Consider the following 20,648-nt stretch of genomic DNA (forward strand, 5'->3'; position numbering starts at 1 on the left):
AGTGTAATGCGGACTTTATTTAGCCCTTGAGTGCAACTGTTGTGGAGTCTATATTGGATTGCGGAGGCGGTCTTATGTGTGCATCGGGGCAAGGACAGACAGTATTGGAGTGCCGGTTAGTAAAAGACGCATATATATATATATATATATATATATATATATTTTATATATTGAGAGAGAGGTAATGAAGCAGCGGCACTCCCACACGTGCAGGAAGAGCAGAGCCGGCGCCGTCAGCTCCGGTGACCGCCGGACCACGGTAACTGGGATGCGGACCCCGAGCAACATCACGTCCTGGGACACCGGGAACGATCGAAGCAGATAGTACAAGTAGAGCACAGTGCGTCTGACAGGCCATCACTTCGTCAGGAGGCTGGCCTGTCAGATTCTGGGAATAACTTATATAGCCCACAGCTCTACAGCTGGGATCGTTCTAACTTCAAAGCTGGAACAGCTGTGCTGCATTATGGGGGTCATTCCGAGTTGTTCGCTAGCAGATTTCGGTCGCAGCACAACGTTCAGGCAAAAAATCGGCACTTATGTGTATGCGGCGCAAAGCGCACGCGCGTCGTACTATTACAATGAACGATGTAGTTTCACACAAGGTCTAACTAAGCTTTTCAGTCGCACTGCTGGCCGCAGAGTGATTCACAGGAAGTGGGAGTTTCTGGGTGTCAACTGACCATTTTCAGGAAGTGTGCGGAAAAACGCAGGCGTGGCTGGGGAAAAGCGGGCATGGCTGGCCGAACGCAGGGCGTGTTCGTGACGTCAAGACAGGAACTGAATAGTCTGAAGTGATCGCAAGCTAGGAGTTAGGTCTGGAGCTACTCTGAAACTGCACAAAATTATTTTGTAGCCGCTCTGCGATCCTTTCCTTCGCACTAGAGATGAGCGGGTTCGGTTTCTCTGAATCCGAACCCGCACAAACTTCATGTTTTTTTCACGGGTCCGAGCAGACTCGGATCCTCCCGCCTTGCTCGGTTAACCCGAGCGCGCCCGAACGTCATCATGACGCTGTCGGATTCTCGCGAGACTCGGATTCTATATAAGGAGCCGCGCGTCGCCGCCATTTTCACACGTGCATTGAGATTGATAGGGAGAGGACGTGGCTGGCGTCCTCTCCATTTAGATTAGGGTTGAGAGAGAGAGAGAGAGATTGACCTGAGGCTGTGATACTGTAGAAGAGAGTGCAGAGTTTAGTGACTGACGACCACAGTGACCACCAGACAGTGCAGTTGTTTGTTTTATTTAATATATCCGTTCTCTGCCTGAAAAAAACGATACACACAGTGACTCAGTCACATACCATATCTGTGTGCACTGCTCAGCCCAGTGTGCTGCATCAATGTATATATATATCTGACTGTGCTCAGCTCACACAGCTTATAATTGTGGGGGAGACTGGGGAGCACTGCAGTGCCAGTTATAGGTTATAGCAGGAGCCAGGAGTACATAATATTATATTAAAATTAAACAGTGCACACTTTTGCTGCAGGAGTGCCACTGCCAGTGTGACTAGTGACCAGTGACCTGACCACCAGTATATATAATATTAGTAGTATACTATCTCTTTATCAACCAGTCTATATTAGCAGCAGACACAGTACAGTGCGGTAGTTCACGGCTGTGGCTACCTCTGTGTCGGCACTCGGCAGCCCGTCCATAATTGTATATACCACCTAACCGTGGTTTTTTTTTCTTTCTTTATAGTCATACTAGTTACGAGTATACTATCTCTTTATCAACCAGTCTATATTAGCAGCAGACACAGTACAGTGCGGTAGTTCACGGCTGTGGCTACCTCTGTGTCGGCACTCGGCAGCCCGTCCATAATTGTATATACCACCTAACCGTGGTTTTTTTTTCTTTCTTTATACATACATACTAGTTACGAGTATACTATCTCTTTATCAACCAGTCTATATTAGCAGCAGACACAGTACAGTGCGGTAGTTCACGGCTGTGGCTACCTCTGTGTCGGCACTCGGCAGCCCGTCCATAATTGTATATACCACCTAACCGTGGTTTTTTTTTCTTTCTTTATACATACATACTAGTTACGAGTATACTATCTCTTTATCAACCAGTCTATATATTAGCAGCAGACACAGTACAGTGCGGTAGTTCACGGCTGTGGCTACCTCTGTGTCGGCACTCGGCAGCCCGTCCATAATTGTATATACCACCTAACCGTGGTTTTTTTTTCTTTCTTTATACATACATACTAGTTACGAGTATACTATCTCTTTATCAACCAGTCTATATTAGCAGCAGACACAGTACAGTGCGGTAGTTCACGGCTGTGGCTACCTCTGTGTCGGCACTCGGCAGCCCGTCCATAATTGTATATACCACCTAACCGTGGTTTTTTTTTTCTTTCTTTATACATACATACTAGTTACGAGTATACTATCTCTTTATCAACCAGTCTATATTAGCAGCAGACACAGTACAGTGCGGTAGTTCACGGCTGTGGCTACCTCTGTGTCGGCACTCGGCAGCCCGTCCATAATTGTATATACCACCTAACCGTGGTTACGATTACGGACATGTCGTCTACTGTCACTGCATATGATTCTCTCCCCATTGAAAGAATGGTGGAGGATTATATGAGTGACCGCATCCAAGTAGGCACGTCACACAGTCCGTACTTATACTGGCAGGAAAAAGAGGCAATTTGGAGGCCCTTGCACAAACTGGCTTTATTCTACCTAAGTTGCCCTCCCACAAGTGTGTACTCCGAAAGAGTGTTTAGTGCCGCCGCTCACCTTGTCAGCAATCGGCGTACGAGGTTACATCCAGAAAATGTGGAGAAGATGATGTTCATTAAAATGAATTATAATCAATTCCTCCGTGGAGACATTGACCAGCAGCAATTGCCTCCACAAAGTACACAGGGAGCTGAGATGGTGGATTCCAGTGGGGACGAATTGATAATCTGTGAGGAGGGGGATGTACACGGTGATATATCGGAGGATGATGATGAGGTGGACATCTTGCCTCTGTAGAGCCAGTTTGTGCAAGGAGAGATTAATTGCTTCTTTTTTGGTGGGGGTCCAAACCAACCCGTCATATCAGTCACAGTCGTGTGGCAGACCCTGTCACTGAAATGATGGGTTGGTTAAAGTGTGCATGTCCTGTTTATACAACATAAGGGTGGGTGGGAGGGCCCAAGGACAATTCCATCTTGCACCTCTTTTTTCTTTTCTTTTTCTTTGCGTCATGTGCTGTTTGGGGAGGGTTTTTTGGAAGGGCCATCCTGCGTGACACTGCAGTGCCACTCCTAGATGGGCCAGGTGTTTGTGTCGGCCACTAGGGTCGCTTAGCTTACTCACACAGCTACCTCATTGCGCCTCTTTTTTTCTTTGCTTCATGTGCTGTTTGGGGAGTGTTTTTTGGAAGGGCCATCCTGCGTGACACTGCAGTGCCACTCCTAGATGGGCCAGGTGTTTGTGTCGGCCACTAGGGTCGCTTATCTTACTCACACAGCTACCTCATTGCGCCTCTTTTTTTTCTTCTTTGCGTCATGTGCTGTTTGGGGAGTGTTTTTTGGAAGGGCCATCCTGCGTGACACTGCAGTGCCACTCCTAGATGGGCCCGGTGTTTGTGTCGGCCACTAGGGTCGCTTATCTTACTCACACAGCTACCTCATTGCGCCTCTTTTTTTCTTTGCGTCATGTGCTGTTTGGGGAGGGTTTTTTGGAAGGGACATCCTGCGTGACACTGCAGTGACACTCCTAGATGGGCCAGGTGTTTGTGTCGGCCACTAGGGTCGCTTATCTTACTCACACAGCTACCTCATTGCGCCTCTTTTTTTCTTTGCGTCATGTGCTGTTTGGGGAGGGTTTTTTGGAAGGGACATCCTGCGTGACACTGCAGTGACACTCCTAGATGGGCCCGGTGTTTGTGTCGGCCACTAGGGTCGCTAATCTTACTCACACAGCAACCTCATTGCGCCTCTTTTTTTCTTTGCGTCATGTGCTGTTTGGGGAGGGTTTTTTGGAAGGGCCATCCTGCGTGACACTGCAGTGCCACTCCTAGATGGGCCCGGTGTTTGTGTCGGCCACTAGGGTCGCTTATCTTACTCACACAGCGACCTCGGTGCAAATTTTAGGACTAAAAATAATATTGTGAGGTGTGAGGTATTCAGAATAGACTGAAAATGAGTGGAAATTATGGTTTTTGAGGTTAATAATACTTTGGGATCAAAATGACCGCCAAATTCTATGATTTAAGCTGTTTTTTAGGTTTTTTGGAAAAAAACACCCAAATCCAAAACACACCCGAATCCGACAAAAAAAATTCGGTGAGGTTTTGCCAAAACGCGGTCGAACCCAAAACACGGCCGCGGAACCGAACCCAAAACCAAAACACAAAACCCGAAAAATTTCCGGCGCTCATCTCTACTTCGCACTTCTGCTAGGCTAAAATACACTCCCAGTGGGAGGCGGCTTAGTGTTTGCACGGCTGTTAAAAGCAGCGAGCGAACAACTCGGAATGACCACCTATATTATTTCAGCGTCAAATTACACAGTAAAACTAATTCAGTGAATATATAAAAAATACAAAAATGCATGCATAAAATACAGATTATAGTACACATAACACAAAAATACATCTCTGTTTATATAAAAACAATTACATGCTCAAGAAATTGCACAAAAAATTCCAAATTGATAAATAATAAGTTAACACAAATCCACAATAAATCACAGTTCATATCTATATATATATATACAAACAAAGAACCCAGCACTCACCAAAGTAAACTCACTTATCCTCAACAATTCAATAAATAAATGATGGGGGTTTAGTTGGTGGATTGGCCAATGCACGGAAGCCTGCATACCGATTTTCAAGGTACCCCACCTTCATACAGGTCCTACACTACCACAGAGTCTTAAAACCTGACTACTTCACTGCTGTTACACACATCATCTGCCTGCTAGATTTAATGTGTACCTGCCACACCTTTATGGCTTTTAAAGGCACACTAGTCACCTATTGCACTGGCTCAAAGATGATTGCTAAGGAACAGCTGAGACAGGTTTAGGATAATAAAGTCCACACAGGGGTGCATGAGAAAGCTAGTGGCCACGGTTAATAAGAGCTAACCATAGATTAACACCATCGTATACACACAGAAAAAACCACAGCACTCACCACACCAGAAGCGGGGCACAGCTATGCACTTACCACTCACAGGGTGGGGTGCATGTAACACAGCACTCTCCACCACAAAAGCGGGGTACACAGCTGTACTTACCACTCACAGGGCGGGGTGCATGTAGCCCATGACCACATCGCTCTAATAAATACAAACAAAGAACCCAGCACTCACCAAAGTAAACTCACTTATCCTCAATAATTCAATAAATAAATGATGGGGGTTTAGTTGGTGGATTGGCCAATGCACGGAAGTTTTTGCTCTAGTAGGTTCCAACTTGAAATGCCTAAGTAGTTACTATATACGAAGACTGACTATTTCCGCTCAGTGTTCGTGTCATAGTATCGGCTTCTAAAATGTAAGCTGTATAACGAAAAGGTGTGGCTACATATTCAACTTTGTTAATGAATACATAAATAAATATATATATATATAGCAGCAATATATGAAAGCAGCACTCTGAGACTACATATAACAGCAGGAAGTGGTTTAATGTTTTCAACAGGGCACGTAACCCCATCATCAGGGTGAGCGCAACAGAGTTTGCTGCGCTATATAAGAAACTGTTAATAAATAAATAATAAATAAAATAAATAAATATTGTCTATTTGTGCATAATATATGTGGATATAATGCCGCACACACCACCGATGTTCATGTAGGTGGTTAACTCTTTGCTACTGTGCATGCACGGAAATCTGTGTTATACAGAGTGTGTGCACAAAAGGCACAGCTGTAATTGAGATGCGCAGTATCAGAGATGTCTTGGAAAAGTGATGGACATTTCTGCACAGTGATTGGGAGGTGGCTATTAATGCGCATTCAAATGGTGTGTCTCATGGGTGTATTATGAGAGTGGCTGGCATATTGCAAAAAATGTTTGCATACACAGGGCCTAATTTAGAGTTGAACGCAGCAACAAATTTGTTAGCAGTTCGGCAAAACCATGTGCTTGTTGGGCAGATGTAACATATGCAGACAGAGTTAGATTTGGGTGGGGGGGGTGTTCAAACTGAAATCTAAAATTGCAGTGTAAAAATAAAGCAGCCAGTATTTACCCTGCACATAAACAATATAACCCACCCAAATCTAACTCTCTCTGCACATGTTACATCTGCCCCACCTGCAGTGCACATGGTTTTGCCCAACTGCTAACAAATTTGCTGCTGTGATCAACTCTGAATTACCCCCACAGATTCTTCAACATTCACACAGGAGGCCATACTCAGACAGAAAGTCTGCCATTGCATAGAGCTGGTTCAATTTCCGCGGTACAACCGATTGTGTCTACGGACTGTGTCTATAGATGCTGGCAGCGGGCGTCTCAGTCCTTGCACGTTTGGACAAACACAAGGGAAGGGCTTTGTAGCAGCATGTGCATAAAGTTGCAGATGCGCAACTGCCAAAAAACGCAGCTGTGACCGCCTCTGAAACAGTCCCTATGTGTGGTCTCCTATTCTGTTTGTTATATTGTGGATATATAGATTTATATAAATAACAAAAGGGAATTTACACACATTTTGAGTTAAATTACATTATGTGGCATATTGTTGGAATGTGTTAACATTTGTTTTACAATTTACATAAATTTATTTTTGTGAATTTTTCTATTTTATCTGTAGGTCTTTATTACAGTATGTAGTTCTTTATTACAGTATGTATGTCTTTATTATGTATGTATGTCTAAAAAAAATTTTGGAGATATATTTGGTCACTTAAATACTTGGGATAGAGTTCAATACTATATACTTTTTTGTTGTATGTGTAATAATAAATATTAATAAACTCCTATATAGTACTAACACTAATGTACTGTATATTCCCTCAGCCATCAAAGCTTTTTTGTCTATCCTACTAAACACCACAAAAGTCTTTGTCAAGCAGCAGTAAGTAGTTGTCACATTATATATATATATATATATATATATATATATTACTGTTATATATGTATGTGGTTTTATGTATATATTTACTTATACAGTCATTGGGTGGAATTCAAATGTAATTCATGCTGGCAGCCAGCAGATGGCGCCCAATGGAGATATTCAATTGTAGCTCTGTTCACGCAGGATCTGCTGCCGGGGGTGGCAAGATAAAATGTGTGAAAAGTGACCCATTTGGGTACCCAAATGTCACTTTTTGGATTGCATCCATTAGTTTAGTTGCCTCAGGCAGCTAAACCAGACACTAATGGGCGTGATCAGCGCGATAGGAGGCATCAATTGAATATCACTCCTGCAATCTCCCATCATTTTAGATGGGAGAGCAGGGCAATAACAATTGAATTCCCCCCATTGTTTGAAATTCTAAGTAATTTCAATGACTGCAGGGCGATTCTCCGTGAAGCACAGGGGAGCTACACAAATTCAAACAAAATACTTCTCACAAATACCAAGATTTTAGTGGGTCTTAAGTTATAGGGTAAGGCATTGCTATTAAGCAATTAAGTTTTCATATAACAACAATTTCTTAACAAACCAGTTTTAAAGGAAAAAAAATTCAAAAGACTCTGATGCATAGGACTTTATGTTCACTTTCTGAAGATTCACCCTGAAGAGAAATAGGTCTTCCGTATGTAGAGCCTAGTTTATTTGCAGATTAAGCAGAGGGTCTGCTTCTGAGTCGGGTGCAAAGTAGTAGTTGCAGGTAGTCGTGGAAGCCTATCTTATGCTAATGTGAGTTTCCATTTGGGTAATGCAAAAATCTGTATGCCCGCACGTGGGAAGCCGCTACCCCCTATTTTTTTGTTTAGAGCCAAAAGTGTCACCAATTGTATCTGCACTTTCACCAGTCCCATGCTAGGTGCAAAAGATACATTTAAACAGGCTTCACCTTCTCCATATGCACGACTCAGAATAGCGCGGACCTCTAGCTATACTCCCACAAGACAGAACAATTCCATGCGATCTCTTTGTCGCTGCCTAAATCTGGCCTGTCAGACTCCGAATATTAGAGAGATAAGCAAAAAGTGATTTCTGCGCATGCACTGTATGCAATGGGGGGGAATTAAAATGTTTGAAAAGTCGGTTGGGTGTCTGTATTTTCCTGTCTATTAGATAGGAAAAAACAGACACCCAACTGACTTTTCAAACATTTGAATTCCCCACTAAAAGTTGCTATTTTCATCTGTGCAAAGAGATCCGCCCAACTCAGAATCAGCTCAAAAATGTTTTATACAGTTAAATCTGAGTGTAAAATAAGCTAGAGAAACACCTATACAGTATTTTACGAGTAACGCTTTACTTGTCGTTCAGGTTAACATGAAAAAACAACAGAGTGGCTGGGATAAACTAAAAGCTAAGAAAGAGGAAAAGAAAAACCTAGAGAAAGTATTGGCTAAGACCAAAAAAATTACAGACTTTTGTTCTATAAAAAGTGCAGCCAGTTCCTCTGTAGTCAGTCCAAGTGCATCCACTGCCAGAGACTTTGCAGTTGGTGCAAGTGAAGCTGGTGCAAGTGAAGCCGGTCCTAGTGCATCCGCTGATCATGCAGATACATTAGATGTACAAAATATAACCAGTGAATCAGTTGAAGGTGACACAGAAATTGTGGTTGAACAAACAAAAATAACATTTTCAAATGATGTAGGAGAGTGGAAAGTTTCAGAAACCTTGCGTGAATTCTTCTGTCAGAAGGGGGTTGCTGATTGCCACTTCCTAAACAGTGATTTTACCAATACCAAAAAAATATTCCCTGGTGAACATTTTGCACGACATTGTACAAAGTCATTGTTCTATCGTGAACAAATTAATGGTGAGAAAGTTCAGCGTGACTGGCTTTGCTACTCGCCAAAAACACTCAAACTATTTTGTGCTCACTGCAAATTATTTTCTTCAGATGCCACCTTACTGTTGGCAACTGATGGTTATTCTGACTGGAGACATGCAGCCAGAGATCTGAGCCGCCATGAAAGTAGTGCAACTCATGCAGATTCTCTTGAGAAACTTATTAGAAGAAAATTGACAGGTGAACGTATAGACAAATCTCTAGTGATTCAATACGAGTCTGAGAAAAAGTATTGCCATCAAATTCTGCGCAGAATTTTAAGCGCTATCAAACTCCTTTCATCGAGAGGTCTTGCCTTTCGTGGAAATGATGAAATCATTGGCTCAGTGCACAATGGTAATTATTTAGGGTGTCTAGAATTTTTGGCAGAGTATGATCCCTTCCTAGCTGAACACATTCAGATGCATGCTAACAAAGGGCGAGGACATGTATCATACCTGTCCTCAACGATTTGTGATGAATTTATTGAGGTGATTGGACAACAAGTATTGCGGCAGATCATAACTGAGATAAAAACATCTAAGTACTATTCTGTAAGTGTGGACTCAACACCCGATATTTCACACACTGATCAGCTGACACTTATATTTCGTTATGTGCTTCCAAATGGACCCATTGAGCGTTTCACCAAATTTATTCCAGTACGTGGACATACTGGAGAACACTTGGCAAACACCCTTCTTCTTTCTCTTGAGGAAAATGGGATTTCCATTCAAGATTGCCGGGGCCAATCATATGATAATGCATCAAATATGAGTGGAAAATACAATGGTATGCAGGCCATGATTTGTCAGAAGAACGTGCTAGCTGAATATATTCCATGCTATGGGCATTCTCTGAACCTTATTGGGCAAAGTGCTGTAAAATGTTGCTCTGAGGCAGTTTTGTTTTTTGACTTTGTTCAGAAGTTGTATGTGTTTTTTTCTACATCAACACATCGTTGGAATCTTCTGACAGATGTCTTCAAACCCCTTGGATTACCTACACTGAAAAGCCTTTCAAATACACGTTGGTCTGCTCACCATGATGCACTAAATTCCTTGAAAAAAGGATATCCGGCTATTAAAGATCTTCTACACAATATGGCAAATGATACATCAGAAAGGGAAGAAACATGCTTGGAAGCAAAGGGACTTTGTACTATAATGGGTCAATTAGAAAATGGGATAATGGTGCAACTCTGGTCCACAATACTGAGCCGGTTTAACAAAACAAGTAATTTTCTTCAAGATTCAAGATTGGATCTGAACAGAGCGACAGACATTTTGGAAGCCTTAAAAATGTTTGTAGAAAGCCTCCGTTCTCAGTTTCCAGAATTAGAGAACCAAAGTAAAATACTTTACTCCTGCGATGATTACAAACAAACAAGACAAATTAAAAGAAATAAGAAGTGGGACTTTGGTGGTGCTGAAGATGCCGCTGCTGGACTTTCACCATCAGACAAATTTAAAGTGAACACTTTTCTTCCCATAATTGATCAGCTAGTGTCATCACTAAATCGAGGAAAAGAAGCATACAGTGTCATTCGAGACAGATTTGGATTTCTTTCAGAACTGTGCTCTCTACCATCAGATGACCTACGCGCTAAGGCCAGTGCATTAGTAGGAATATACCCAGGAGATCTTGGTCGAGAGTATGCAGATGAAGTAGTACACTTTGCTGCTTTGTTTCGTATCTATATTTCATCTGGTACAAGCACAGATACACATGAGAGCCAAGAAATCAAAATGTATAAATTTCTAATTACAGAGGCATTGGTTGGTAACTTCCCAAATGTTGGCATTTCACTACGCATGTACCTTTGTCTGATGGTCACCAACTGCAGTGGTGAGCGCAGCTTTTCTGCACTGAAGCGGGTAAAAAATGCACTGAGGTCCTCCATGGCACAACAGCGCTTAAATGCACTCTCTCTTTTGTGCATTGAAAATGGACTATTAAGAGAAATGGACATGGAAACTGTAATAGAAGAATTTTCCAGTCGTAAAGCAAGAAAAGTTAACGTTTAGCAATACTTGTTCATTATCGTCAGTTTGTAGTCTGGTTGTTGTGTACCTGTTATAACCTGAAATGTAATTTTATGTGTGGTTTATTTGAGAACACATGCTCTTAAATTCACCAATGTTTTCTGATTAAATAGCTTTTGGATTTATTTCATTACCAAGTTAAAAGTTTGAGTCTTTACAAACTGTTATTTTGTGAGCCCAATGGATCGTTGCCTATCTGATATTGCAGTCTATATGGCATTCGTATGTCTATGTCAGATTTATCATAGGTGATAATATCTCTGGTAATATGATTAAGTCATAGGGGCCTATTCAATTGAGAGTGAGGTCTCTTGAGCATTACTTTCTGGTTTGAAATATAGAGCGAAATAGCCTATAGTACCTGTGATTTTAAACACTGCGAGGTCTTAATTGAAGAGCAGGTCACCTATTTTGCAGTCATACTGTAGTTCACATTTTTTTTGTGTTATTTAATATTTATTTAGTGTTATTTATTATGTTTTCATGGTCTGCACCTTGTACTTTGTTCAAAGTTAAATATTGGAAAACTAGCATATTTCAGGTATGTTTCTGTTAAATCACTTTATAAATAAAATTGTTTGCATTTTATTAATAAACTCTAGTTTTTGCTTTTTATGTATTTTTTTAAATTCAGTGGTGAATAATATAACAGGTGGTGTATGGTAAACATAAACAAAGACGGGATGGAGATTGAGGTGGTTGAAGGTAGGTGGTTAGCTATGTCCTCCATGGTGCTAGCCACACTCTACGGCACATACCACACCCTCATATCAGTTGCCACACCCCCACCATGCTGGCTACACCCCCTTCGGCAGCACACAATAGGCCCTTTGTGAATTTCAGCTCCAGGCCCATGAGGACCTTAATCTGGCACTGTCTCCAGCCCTTGGTGTCCTCAGAAGACAAGTGACCCCTGGATCTAAAGAGCAAAGTTCCTTCTTTCCAGAGCAAGATCAGGCTTTGAGAAATGAAATGCAATGCTCTGTCCCAGCTCCAGCCCTAGGCCCACATAACAAGTCTAGCAAGAGCTTTAAATACAACGTATCACACAGTATCATCTGTACTACTCCTGTGTGATATAGGGGCCCATTGTATAGTGCACAGGATATGAGAGCCCCTAATGAGATCTGGTGCCCTCTGAGAATAGAAAGTGGCCCGAGCTCAGGCGCACAGTACGTCCTGCCGCACTGCGTTGTAATTATGGTAATGGTGACGCTGGGATGACAATTTTGCTTTTTATTTGCTCTGCTGGTTATTTTTAGCACCTGCACTGAAATAACCAATGTTTAAAAGAATCTATCATTTAAATGGCAAAACCAATCTGATTTTGCTTTTTAAGTTATTAAAATATCAGACAGACTCGCCAGGGATCCACTGATGGCTGCAGTTCACAGGCTGTCACATTTACCCCCATATCTCAGATATGATTGTAATGATGGGACGTAGGGCCCTTTTCAAAAGTGGACGCAAAATCGATTGTGGACTCAGTGGAGTGATGTTTTGTTACCGTGCACGCACCAAAGGTCCAATGTGTATGTGCAACGACAGCGTATATAGAGAGGATTTATTTGTAAAGTGAGTGACAGGTACAGTAGATAGCACTTAGGGGTGGTTATAGGGCAGGGACGGACTGGGGCCGAAATGCATCCCCAGCATGTGCGTGCATGCTCATAGAAGGGGCATGCGTGCTGTGAAAGGGGGACTGCGGTCATTACTCACGAGGGCATGACGTGATTCAGGGGGGCATTGACTCGCGGCACACCTCCGTATTTCTTAGCAACCTGTACTTCGGGCAACGGGGGGGAAGGGGGGGACTCAGAGCCGGCCCTAACCAATATGATGCCCTTGGCAAGATTTTGACTGCCGCTAGTTCTGCCTCTGACCCGGCACCACTTTCCTATCACCCCTCACCCATAGCAGTCCTCATTTTGGTGCTCCTATCGCCTATATTTTAAATAGGAACAGTGCGCACATTCGCTGTGCAGCACAAAAAGGGCGTGTTTTTGAAAGGAAGGGGCATGGCCACAATATAGTACCCCCAATTCAAATTATGCCACACAGTAGTTCAACTTTATTCACATTATATCATGTGAATAGTGTCTCTTATTCACATTACATCCCACAATAACACCACTTTACCTTATGTACGTTATTCCTCACAGTAGTGCTTCTTATTCACATTGCATCACACCATATTGCTCTTTATTCACATTAGATCACACAGTAATGCCATTTCTATACGTTACGCCACACAGTAGAGCACTTTATACACATAATGCCACACATTAGCAATGCCTTTATACACATAACACCACACAGTAATGCCCCTTACACATATGAGACACACTATTAATGTCCTTATAAACATAATGCACCTTAAGGGGGGTACACACGGAGCGATAATCTAAGCAATCTGACTAGATTGCTTAGATTTTCAGCAACATCGCTCCGTGTGTACCCTCTACAGCGATAGCGATGCGCAGCCCCGCACATCGCTATCGCTGCTGCTAGATTGTCCTGCATGCAGGCCAATCTAGCGGGTCGCTCACTTCACCCGCTGGGTGAAATGAGCGCCCCCCCCCCGTCTCCCCCCGCACGCTCAGCACAGATCGCGCTGTGCTGAGCGCCGGGAGAGATGTGTGCTGAGCGGTTCGCTCAGCACACATCTCTCCCAAATCGGGCCGTGAGTACTGGCCTTTACACATTATGCCGACCTTTATTAATGCCCTTATACACATAATGTCCCTTACACATATGCCGCACATTATTAATGCACAACACATACAATCTCCCTTACACATATACCGAACACTATTGCACAACCAACCCACCCGCACACAGCACTCACATGGCCACTAATACTGTGACCTCTACCTCTGATTGGATACAGATGTGTCCTCCTACATCTTGCCTCAATGCGCCATGAAGCAGGAGATGCCTGGCATGAGTCAGCTGGCAGCTCCCGGCCAGCTATGCTAACGTTGGGCGCCTTTTTTGCAGAAAATGTGTCTTAATTGCATTACTATGTGACTAAGATGCACAAGCAGTTTCTGCTAATATGATATGCAGCATGCCTATATTCTGTGTGTGACTGCGGCTGTATCTGCATACGGAATGCTACATTACAGTGATTTCCAGGAATACACTGTAATATAGCATTTCATATGCAGATACAGCCACACAGAATATAGGCATGCTGTATATCATTTTAATCAGCAGAAGCGTTTGCCTAGTTTGCCTATGCCTAGGACCAGCTCTGGGTCGACTAACAAAGAGCCAAAAGCTGCGCACGGCCTTCCCGACCCTCTGTGTGCCCGCATGACGTAGAGATACTTGCATTGTCATCAGTTGGTAACTAGCATTTGGCCGCGCCGCCTGTACAGCACATGTGACACAGGTTTTTTATTATGTCAAATCTCAATCACAAAATCCAGTTTTACTGAATGGGAAGTGCGGAGATATTTTTAAGCAAAAAAAATAAAATAAAAAATGAGACAAAAAAAAGAAAACATTCATCCAGAATAGAGAGGGCGCAGGTCATGCAGAATTCAGGATCTGCGCTGAGGATCCCTCTGGTTTCAGCACAGGACTGAACGTTCCCCGTGCCTGCGGTTTGGTAATTACTCCATATAATATCATCCTTTTCTATGGTGTCAGCTCTTCTGTAATGTAACTTGCTTTTCATCTCCACTCCTCAATACAAATCATTATAACATATGGCCTCTCTGTAACAGCGTGAGCACTCAGAAGATTACAGGAGAACTCCTGGCAGACAAAAATAAAGCACCCCCCTCCCCCCCCTCAGGAGCTACTGTACCCCTAAGGTGCGGAACCTGCAAATCACTGCATTCTGGAAGATACCAAATTCCCGCATTTAACAAAGAGCTAATTACTAACATTGCTGAAAGGGTTCGAAATACAAGATCATTTCTAGTAATGTTTTACATTGATCGCTACAGCTGGGACAATCTGCATTACATCTTGTCAGAAGGTCCCAAATGATCATTATTATAATGACTATTATTAGTTATAGGGTGCCACAAGGGGTCTGCAGTGTTGTATGAAGTGCGCACAAAAGTATAGTACCAACACAACAGGGCACAAAGAGCAAAGCAAAAGTATACTGCAATTATAATAGGACACAACGTGCATACATAATTATTAGCATGTCACTGGTGGAAACAAGCGGGATAAAAGAATATATATACTGTATATGGCACAGTGGTGGAACCAGGAGATGATCAGGGGATCACACCAACACCACCCACCTCCTTTCCTGGATCTGCCATGGCATCCATATAATATATAATAAAGTCATTATATCGAGGGCTGACTGTACCTGGCTGAGACAGACTGACGCAACGGAGAGGCTCAGATCATAGTCAGTGGCAAATTTCCCATTAGGCATGTGAGGCACGTGCCTAGGGGCATCACCTGTTTGGGGGGCACTTGGACGCTTGTGTTGGTGCTGTCAGCCCAAAATGTACCAGTAACTGCAGAATATTTCCACTGTACTATACGGTATGTCATCTTGATTGGAGTGTAATTAGGTAGGATATGCGCGGTATCCGTTCACATGGTCGACCATGTTATGGTCGACAGTCATTAGGTCGACCACTATTGGTCGACCTTGACATGGTCGACATGGACACATGGTCGACACATGAAAATGGTCGACACATGAAAGGTCGACACATGAAAAGGTCGACATGATTTTTTTTTTACTTTTTTTTCTTTTGGGGAACTTTTCCATACTTTACGATCCACATGGACTACGATTGGAACGGTAAAGTGTGCCGAGCGAAGCGGTAGCGGAGCGAAGGCACCATGCCCGAAGCATGGCGAGTGAAGCGAGCCATGCGAGGGGACGCGGTGCGCTAATTGGGGTTCCCAGTCACTTTACGCAAAAAAGACACCAAAAAAGTTAAAAAACGCATGTCGACCTTTTCATATGTCGATCTTTCGTGTGTCGACCATTTCCATGTGTCGACAATGTGTCCATGTCGACTATGTCAATGTTGACCAATAGTGGTCGACCTAATGACTGTCGACCATAACATGGTCGACCATTCATACCGGAACCGATATGCGCATACTGCCCCTGTAAGCTGTACTACTTCGTAAATATGTATACGTACAGCAATTAATTATTTATTATTCTAATAAATTCTCTTTAATTAAATGAGGGTTTATAACCAAGCAATAAAAATAATAAAATTAGGCAAACGGGGGTCTGCCTGTACTGTTGTGCCCAGGGACACTCTCACCCCTAAATCTGCCCCTGATCATTATACTATGGGGGAGAGGATGAGGGCATACTATAGGTATGGAAATGAAGAGTGCATAAGGGAAAAGGGCCCTGCTCATGACTCACAAGCTTACACTCTATAAAGGATGTGCTCCGAGACATGGGTGATACACATGGGTGATAATCTCCATATACTGTATGTACAGTAACTTGCTTATTAAAGGACACATACAATGTAATATTATCTTTACTGCAAATGCTTCTTTGTGTTATCTGTTCCCAGGTGGTATCACAATTGCGTGTTGTGACGTCACACCATGGCACCGCCACTGGCTGATGGCTGAGTGGTCTAATACCAAATTCCACTGCTGCAACAAGAAGCACCTCGTTCTGTTACACTGACATTTCCCTGAATTTGGAGGCAGCGTACAGTTTTCTAAATTGGTCCCACAGACCCTCTTCTTACTGACTTCATTGCCAACTTGGCCGCGGCGTTGTTATTACAATGTGACGCTGTTTGCTGATCCCTGGCACATTAAATACAGCAAATGCTCAGTTCTGCAGGAGTAAGCTAACCGACTGAATATGCAACATCTATAAATATATTAATTAAAATAAACACAGTCCTGATGTTCCCGGTATCAGGATTTATGAGGGAGATGCCTAACAAGGTGGTAAACAAAAATATAATCTGATTCCTTACCATTGCAGATGATGAAGTTTCCAAGCACAGTGAGCATGCAAAAGTGGTCAATAAAACTGGCTCCTTTGGCCTACATGGCCATTTGTCTGTAATGTATGGCAGAATCCTGGACTTTTGGGAGCCCAAGAGGACTCCCAAGAGACTCCGCAATCCCCCCAGACAGTGGGACAATGGTGCAGGGACAAATGCATGATGACTTATGATCAGAAGGTTCTATCTACCATAAGGCAGTTGCCTAGGGCGCCTGGATCCTAGGAGCACCACTAAGTCTGCCTACAGCTGGAGCCACGCTTATCTAGGCTTATCTGCTGCACCTAGGCGCACCATGGTTTATTAGCATAAGCCTTTCATCTATTGTTCTCAGCTGCAATACAATACAGAGAGAACAATACAGCAGGGGATTAAATCTGACAGCCCTGGCTCAATTAATCCTATTAAAGGGATAGATGAGCAGGGCTCCATCTGTATCACAAAGTGTAGGATATTTCTTTACTTAATGCAGGTGTCTGTGAAACGTATAAGACTTTCACTTGTGGGGGTGGGAAGTGGGTATTGGTGTTGGGGGTGGGGAACAGTAGGCTGAATCCTTGCATTGGCCCTGATTGTGACACGATGGTGCAAAGCACGTCATTGTTCAGAGGTGGAGGCCTGGGGTATTGGCTCAAATTTGGGGAGAACAAAACACATTGAAGGGTGCACCATAAAGACGTGCATAGCGTCACCGTGACCTGACCATTCTGATTTGACAGATCTCATCTCTACAAAGTGGGCCAGTATGTCCTTGGGTCATGAACCTTAAAAAGTTTCCTCCAACCCAATCCAAGAGTATCCTCCAACCCAATCAAGGCGTATCCTCCAACCCAATCCAAGAGTATCCTCCAACCCAATCCAAGAGTATCCTCCAACCCAATCCATGAGTATCCTCCAACCTAATCCAAGAGTATCCTCCAACCCAATCCAAGAGCCAGGATTATCGTTACTCTAGCTGCGCATGTGGGTCTTCAACCACTCCGTCAGAATGGCCAGATCATTTTTGGAATACTTGTGTCCATGCTGCTGTTATTACAAGAGGACCTTACACCAGGACTGTTCACGGTTATCTTCCGACTGCATGTTTCAGCGTGCCAATATCAGTCACATCATTATGGAACCTCAACCTGTTTTGGGGGCTACTGAGGTAGGAATTGCAATATGTATACCTCCCAACATGACCCTCTCCAGGAGGGACACAATGCTCTGCTCCTGGACTTCACACTTAATGTATGATTGCCATCACCTGTGCTTTAACACCTTTCTTATCCAATAACCTGTTCAGAACAGGTGCCGGCAATCATACATTAAGAGAAAAGTCCAGAAGCAAAGCATTGTGTCCCTCCTTGAGGGGGTCACATTGGGAGGTATGGTATGTATAGTCATCGGTAGCATGTGCTACCTGCAAAAATAGAACCAAGAGTACGTAACAATCACATCACTATTGCTCAGTCCAGCTGCAAACGACCATCTACTCAACCAGAGAAGTGGCAGAGAAGTGTAGTCTGATATCTTCCAACAACTGCATTTGGAATATTCTCTTTTATACATAGTATATATACTCAGAATTTGCGTATTCCCCACATTCAGATGACTAGCTATTCTAAAAAGAAATGTAGGTCTATAGCCTGCTTGCAGACATTTGTCGAAAATGTACATATTCTATAATGTGACCTTTCACGTATTATGAAAACCTAATAAAACTATTACAAGAGAAAGGAGACAGATTGTCTTCTGTATTCTGCAAGAGGCAATTTACCAGAGTGAGAAAAAGAAAGACAGAGCCTTTTAGGCTGTAAAACACAGATAGGCCACTATTATACTAAAAAGCCTCTTCTGAAAATTGCTTTTTTTGGCAACCAGATCACACAGAAGTAAAGTGCTTTGTGACAGCCGATAAAAAGGAATCCTACACAAACAAAGGAGCCATGAAACAGGAGGAGTAATGCGGTGAACAAGCTCTGGCGACAATCCTCGTGCAATCCACGGACCTTTACAGAATTAACTCGTCCGCTCCCTGTCTTCTGCTAATTGCCAATTAAAGCAACACTCCATGCTCTGTATGAAGGGGGATTGCATAAACCACAGCGGGGAAATGTCACAACGTGCGGACGTGAATTATAATCCTTTTTTACTGCAGATTTCACAAATTGAGATTGTGACATTTGAGGTATATTCGTATGTGGTCCTCGCAGGTCTGGAAGTACAGCGGCACCGTGTACATTACATACTAGCAGAGCTATTTGCTGACCAATAGAGAAATACTATATATATATATAGATATGGACGCTACAGGACAGGCTCTTGCTGCAACGTTTGTAAAGGTCTGTGTCCCCCCCCTGGCGGGCTTGGATTACTTTATCAAAAAGATGATTCTTTTCTTTTTTGTAATATGTTTTGTAAAATTAAAAATATATTTTCTCCGCCTTCACTTGGTGCAGGAGATGTTCCCAGGTGCGGGCAGGGGAGGGGGGGCGGGGGGGAGGTGTGGGGGGGGGGGGCCTGATACGGCAAACCATATATATGTGCACAGTGCTATGTGCCTGCTTTAGATTTGTATCCAAACCTGATGGTTTGCGTACAAGTCTGATTGTGGGGGGGGGGGGGGGGGGGTCTGCGCACAGAGAGGTGCGATGGTCGCACTGATGCTGTGTCTTGGGAATGGGATGCAGCACTCGGATCACAGATGCTGGCAGGTGGCGTCTAATTCCTCCAGATGCCTCCTGCTGCATTAGCATTTTAGTTGTACCGTTGTAGGGTTTTTCGCAGCTGCTTTCCTGCGGCTGTGCAATATCAGACAACTACAGTATGAGCCAGACTCTGTGTTCCTAATACAAGGGGTAGGAGGATGCATAGTGCTAGTCACACTTTGCAGATTTGCAGGTTTTCTCCTTGGACATGAATCCAGATGCACTTACGTAAAACTAACGCGTTTTGCAGTGTGCAACAAATGCGTTTCATAAGAACCTCCAGTGAAAGAAAGTGTCTGTTTTGGTTTGTTTGTGAGGTTATGTGTAAATGATTCACCTCATGCATACAGATATGTCTGCAAGCTGTACACCTGTTCTCAAATCTCAGCAAATTGCCCCGCTTGGGGCAAATTCCCTTGCAACAAAAAATACTAATCCAATGTACGTAGTACACTATAAGCAACTTTGGGGGTAATTCCAAGTTGATCGCAGCAGGAAATTTTTTAGCAGTTGGGCAAAACCATGTGCACTGCAGGGGAGGGGGCAGATATAACATGTGCAGAGAGAGTTAGATTTGGGTGGGTTATTTTGTTTCTGTGCAGGGTAAATACTGGCTGCTTTATTTTTACACTGCAATTTAGATTGCAGATTGAACTCACCACACCCAAATCTAACTCTCTCTGCACATGTTATATATGCCCCCCCCCCCCCTGCAGTGCACATGGTTTTGCCCAACTGCTAAAAAATATCCTGCTGCGATCAACTTGGAATTACCCCCTTTGTATACAGCTGCAATGTAAAAAAAGTCAATACATTTAGGACAAATTATGAATGTCTGGGAATCGCTTTAAGTCTCGCCATGCGTCTCGCACCAAATGACGCAAAAAGGATGGATGCCACATCTGTATGGTGTATTGCTCAATGTGACACAACTTAACGTTCCATGACATATGATTACTAGGTGCTGCGCAGTGATACATTGTTACATTGGTATCTGGTC

The 20,648-nt window shown here is 43.2% G+C and overlaps 2 protein-coding genes across 2 annotated transcripts in view; both read left to right on the plus strand.

The window, feature by feature from the left end:
- LRRC4C (leucine rich repeat containing 4C) overlaps positions 1 to 20,648 on the plus strand; it is a 1,405,504-nt gene that overhangs the window by 256,461 nt on the left and 1,128,395 nt on the right. The gene's annotated exons all lie outside the window — the stretch shown is intronic.
- Positions 8,428 to 10,959, plus strand: LOC134969939 (zinc finger MYM-type protein 1-like). Its single transcript, XM_063946095.1, has one exon. The coding sequence runs from the start codon at positions 8,428 to 8,430 to the stop codon at positions 10,957 to 10,959; it is 2,532 nt and encodes an 843-aa protein (XP_063802165.1).

Source organism: Pseudophryne corroboree, chromosome 11, assembly GCF_028390025.1.
Source record: "Pseudophryne corroboree isolate aPseCor3 chromosome 11, aPseCor3.hap2, whole genome shotgun sequence".
Lineage (NCBI taxonomy): Eukaryota > Metazoa > Chordata > Amphibia > Anura > Myobatrachidae > Pseudophryne > Pseudophryne corroboree.

What these genes read in the sequence shown, in the direction of transcription:
- LOC134969939 (XM_063946095.1), top strand. Translation starts at nt 8,428, where the DNA reads ATGAAAAAACAACAGAGTGGCTGGGATAAACTAAAAGCTAAGAAAGAG.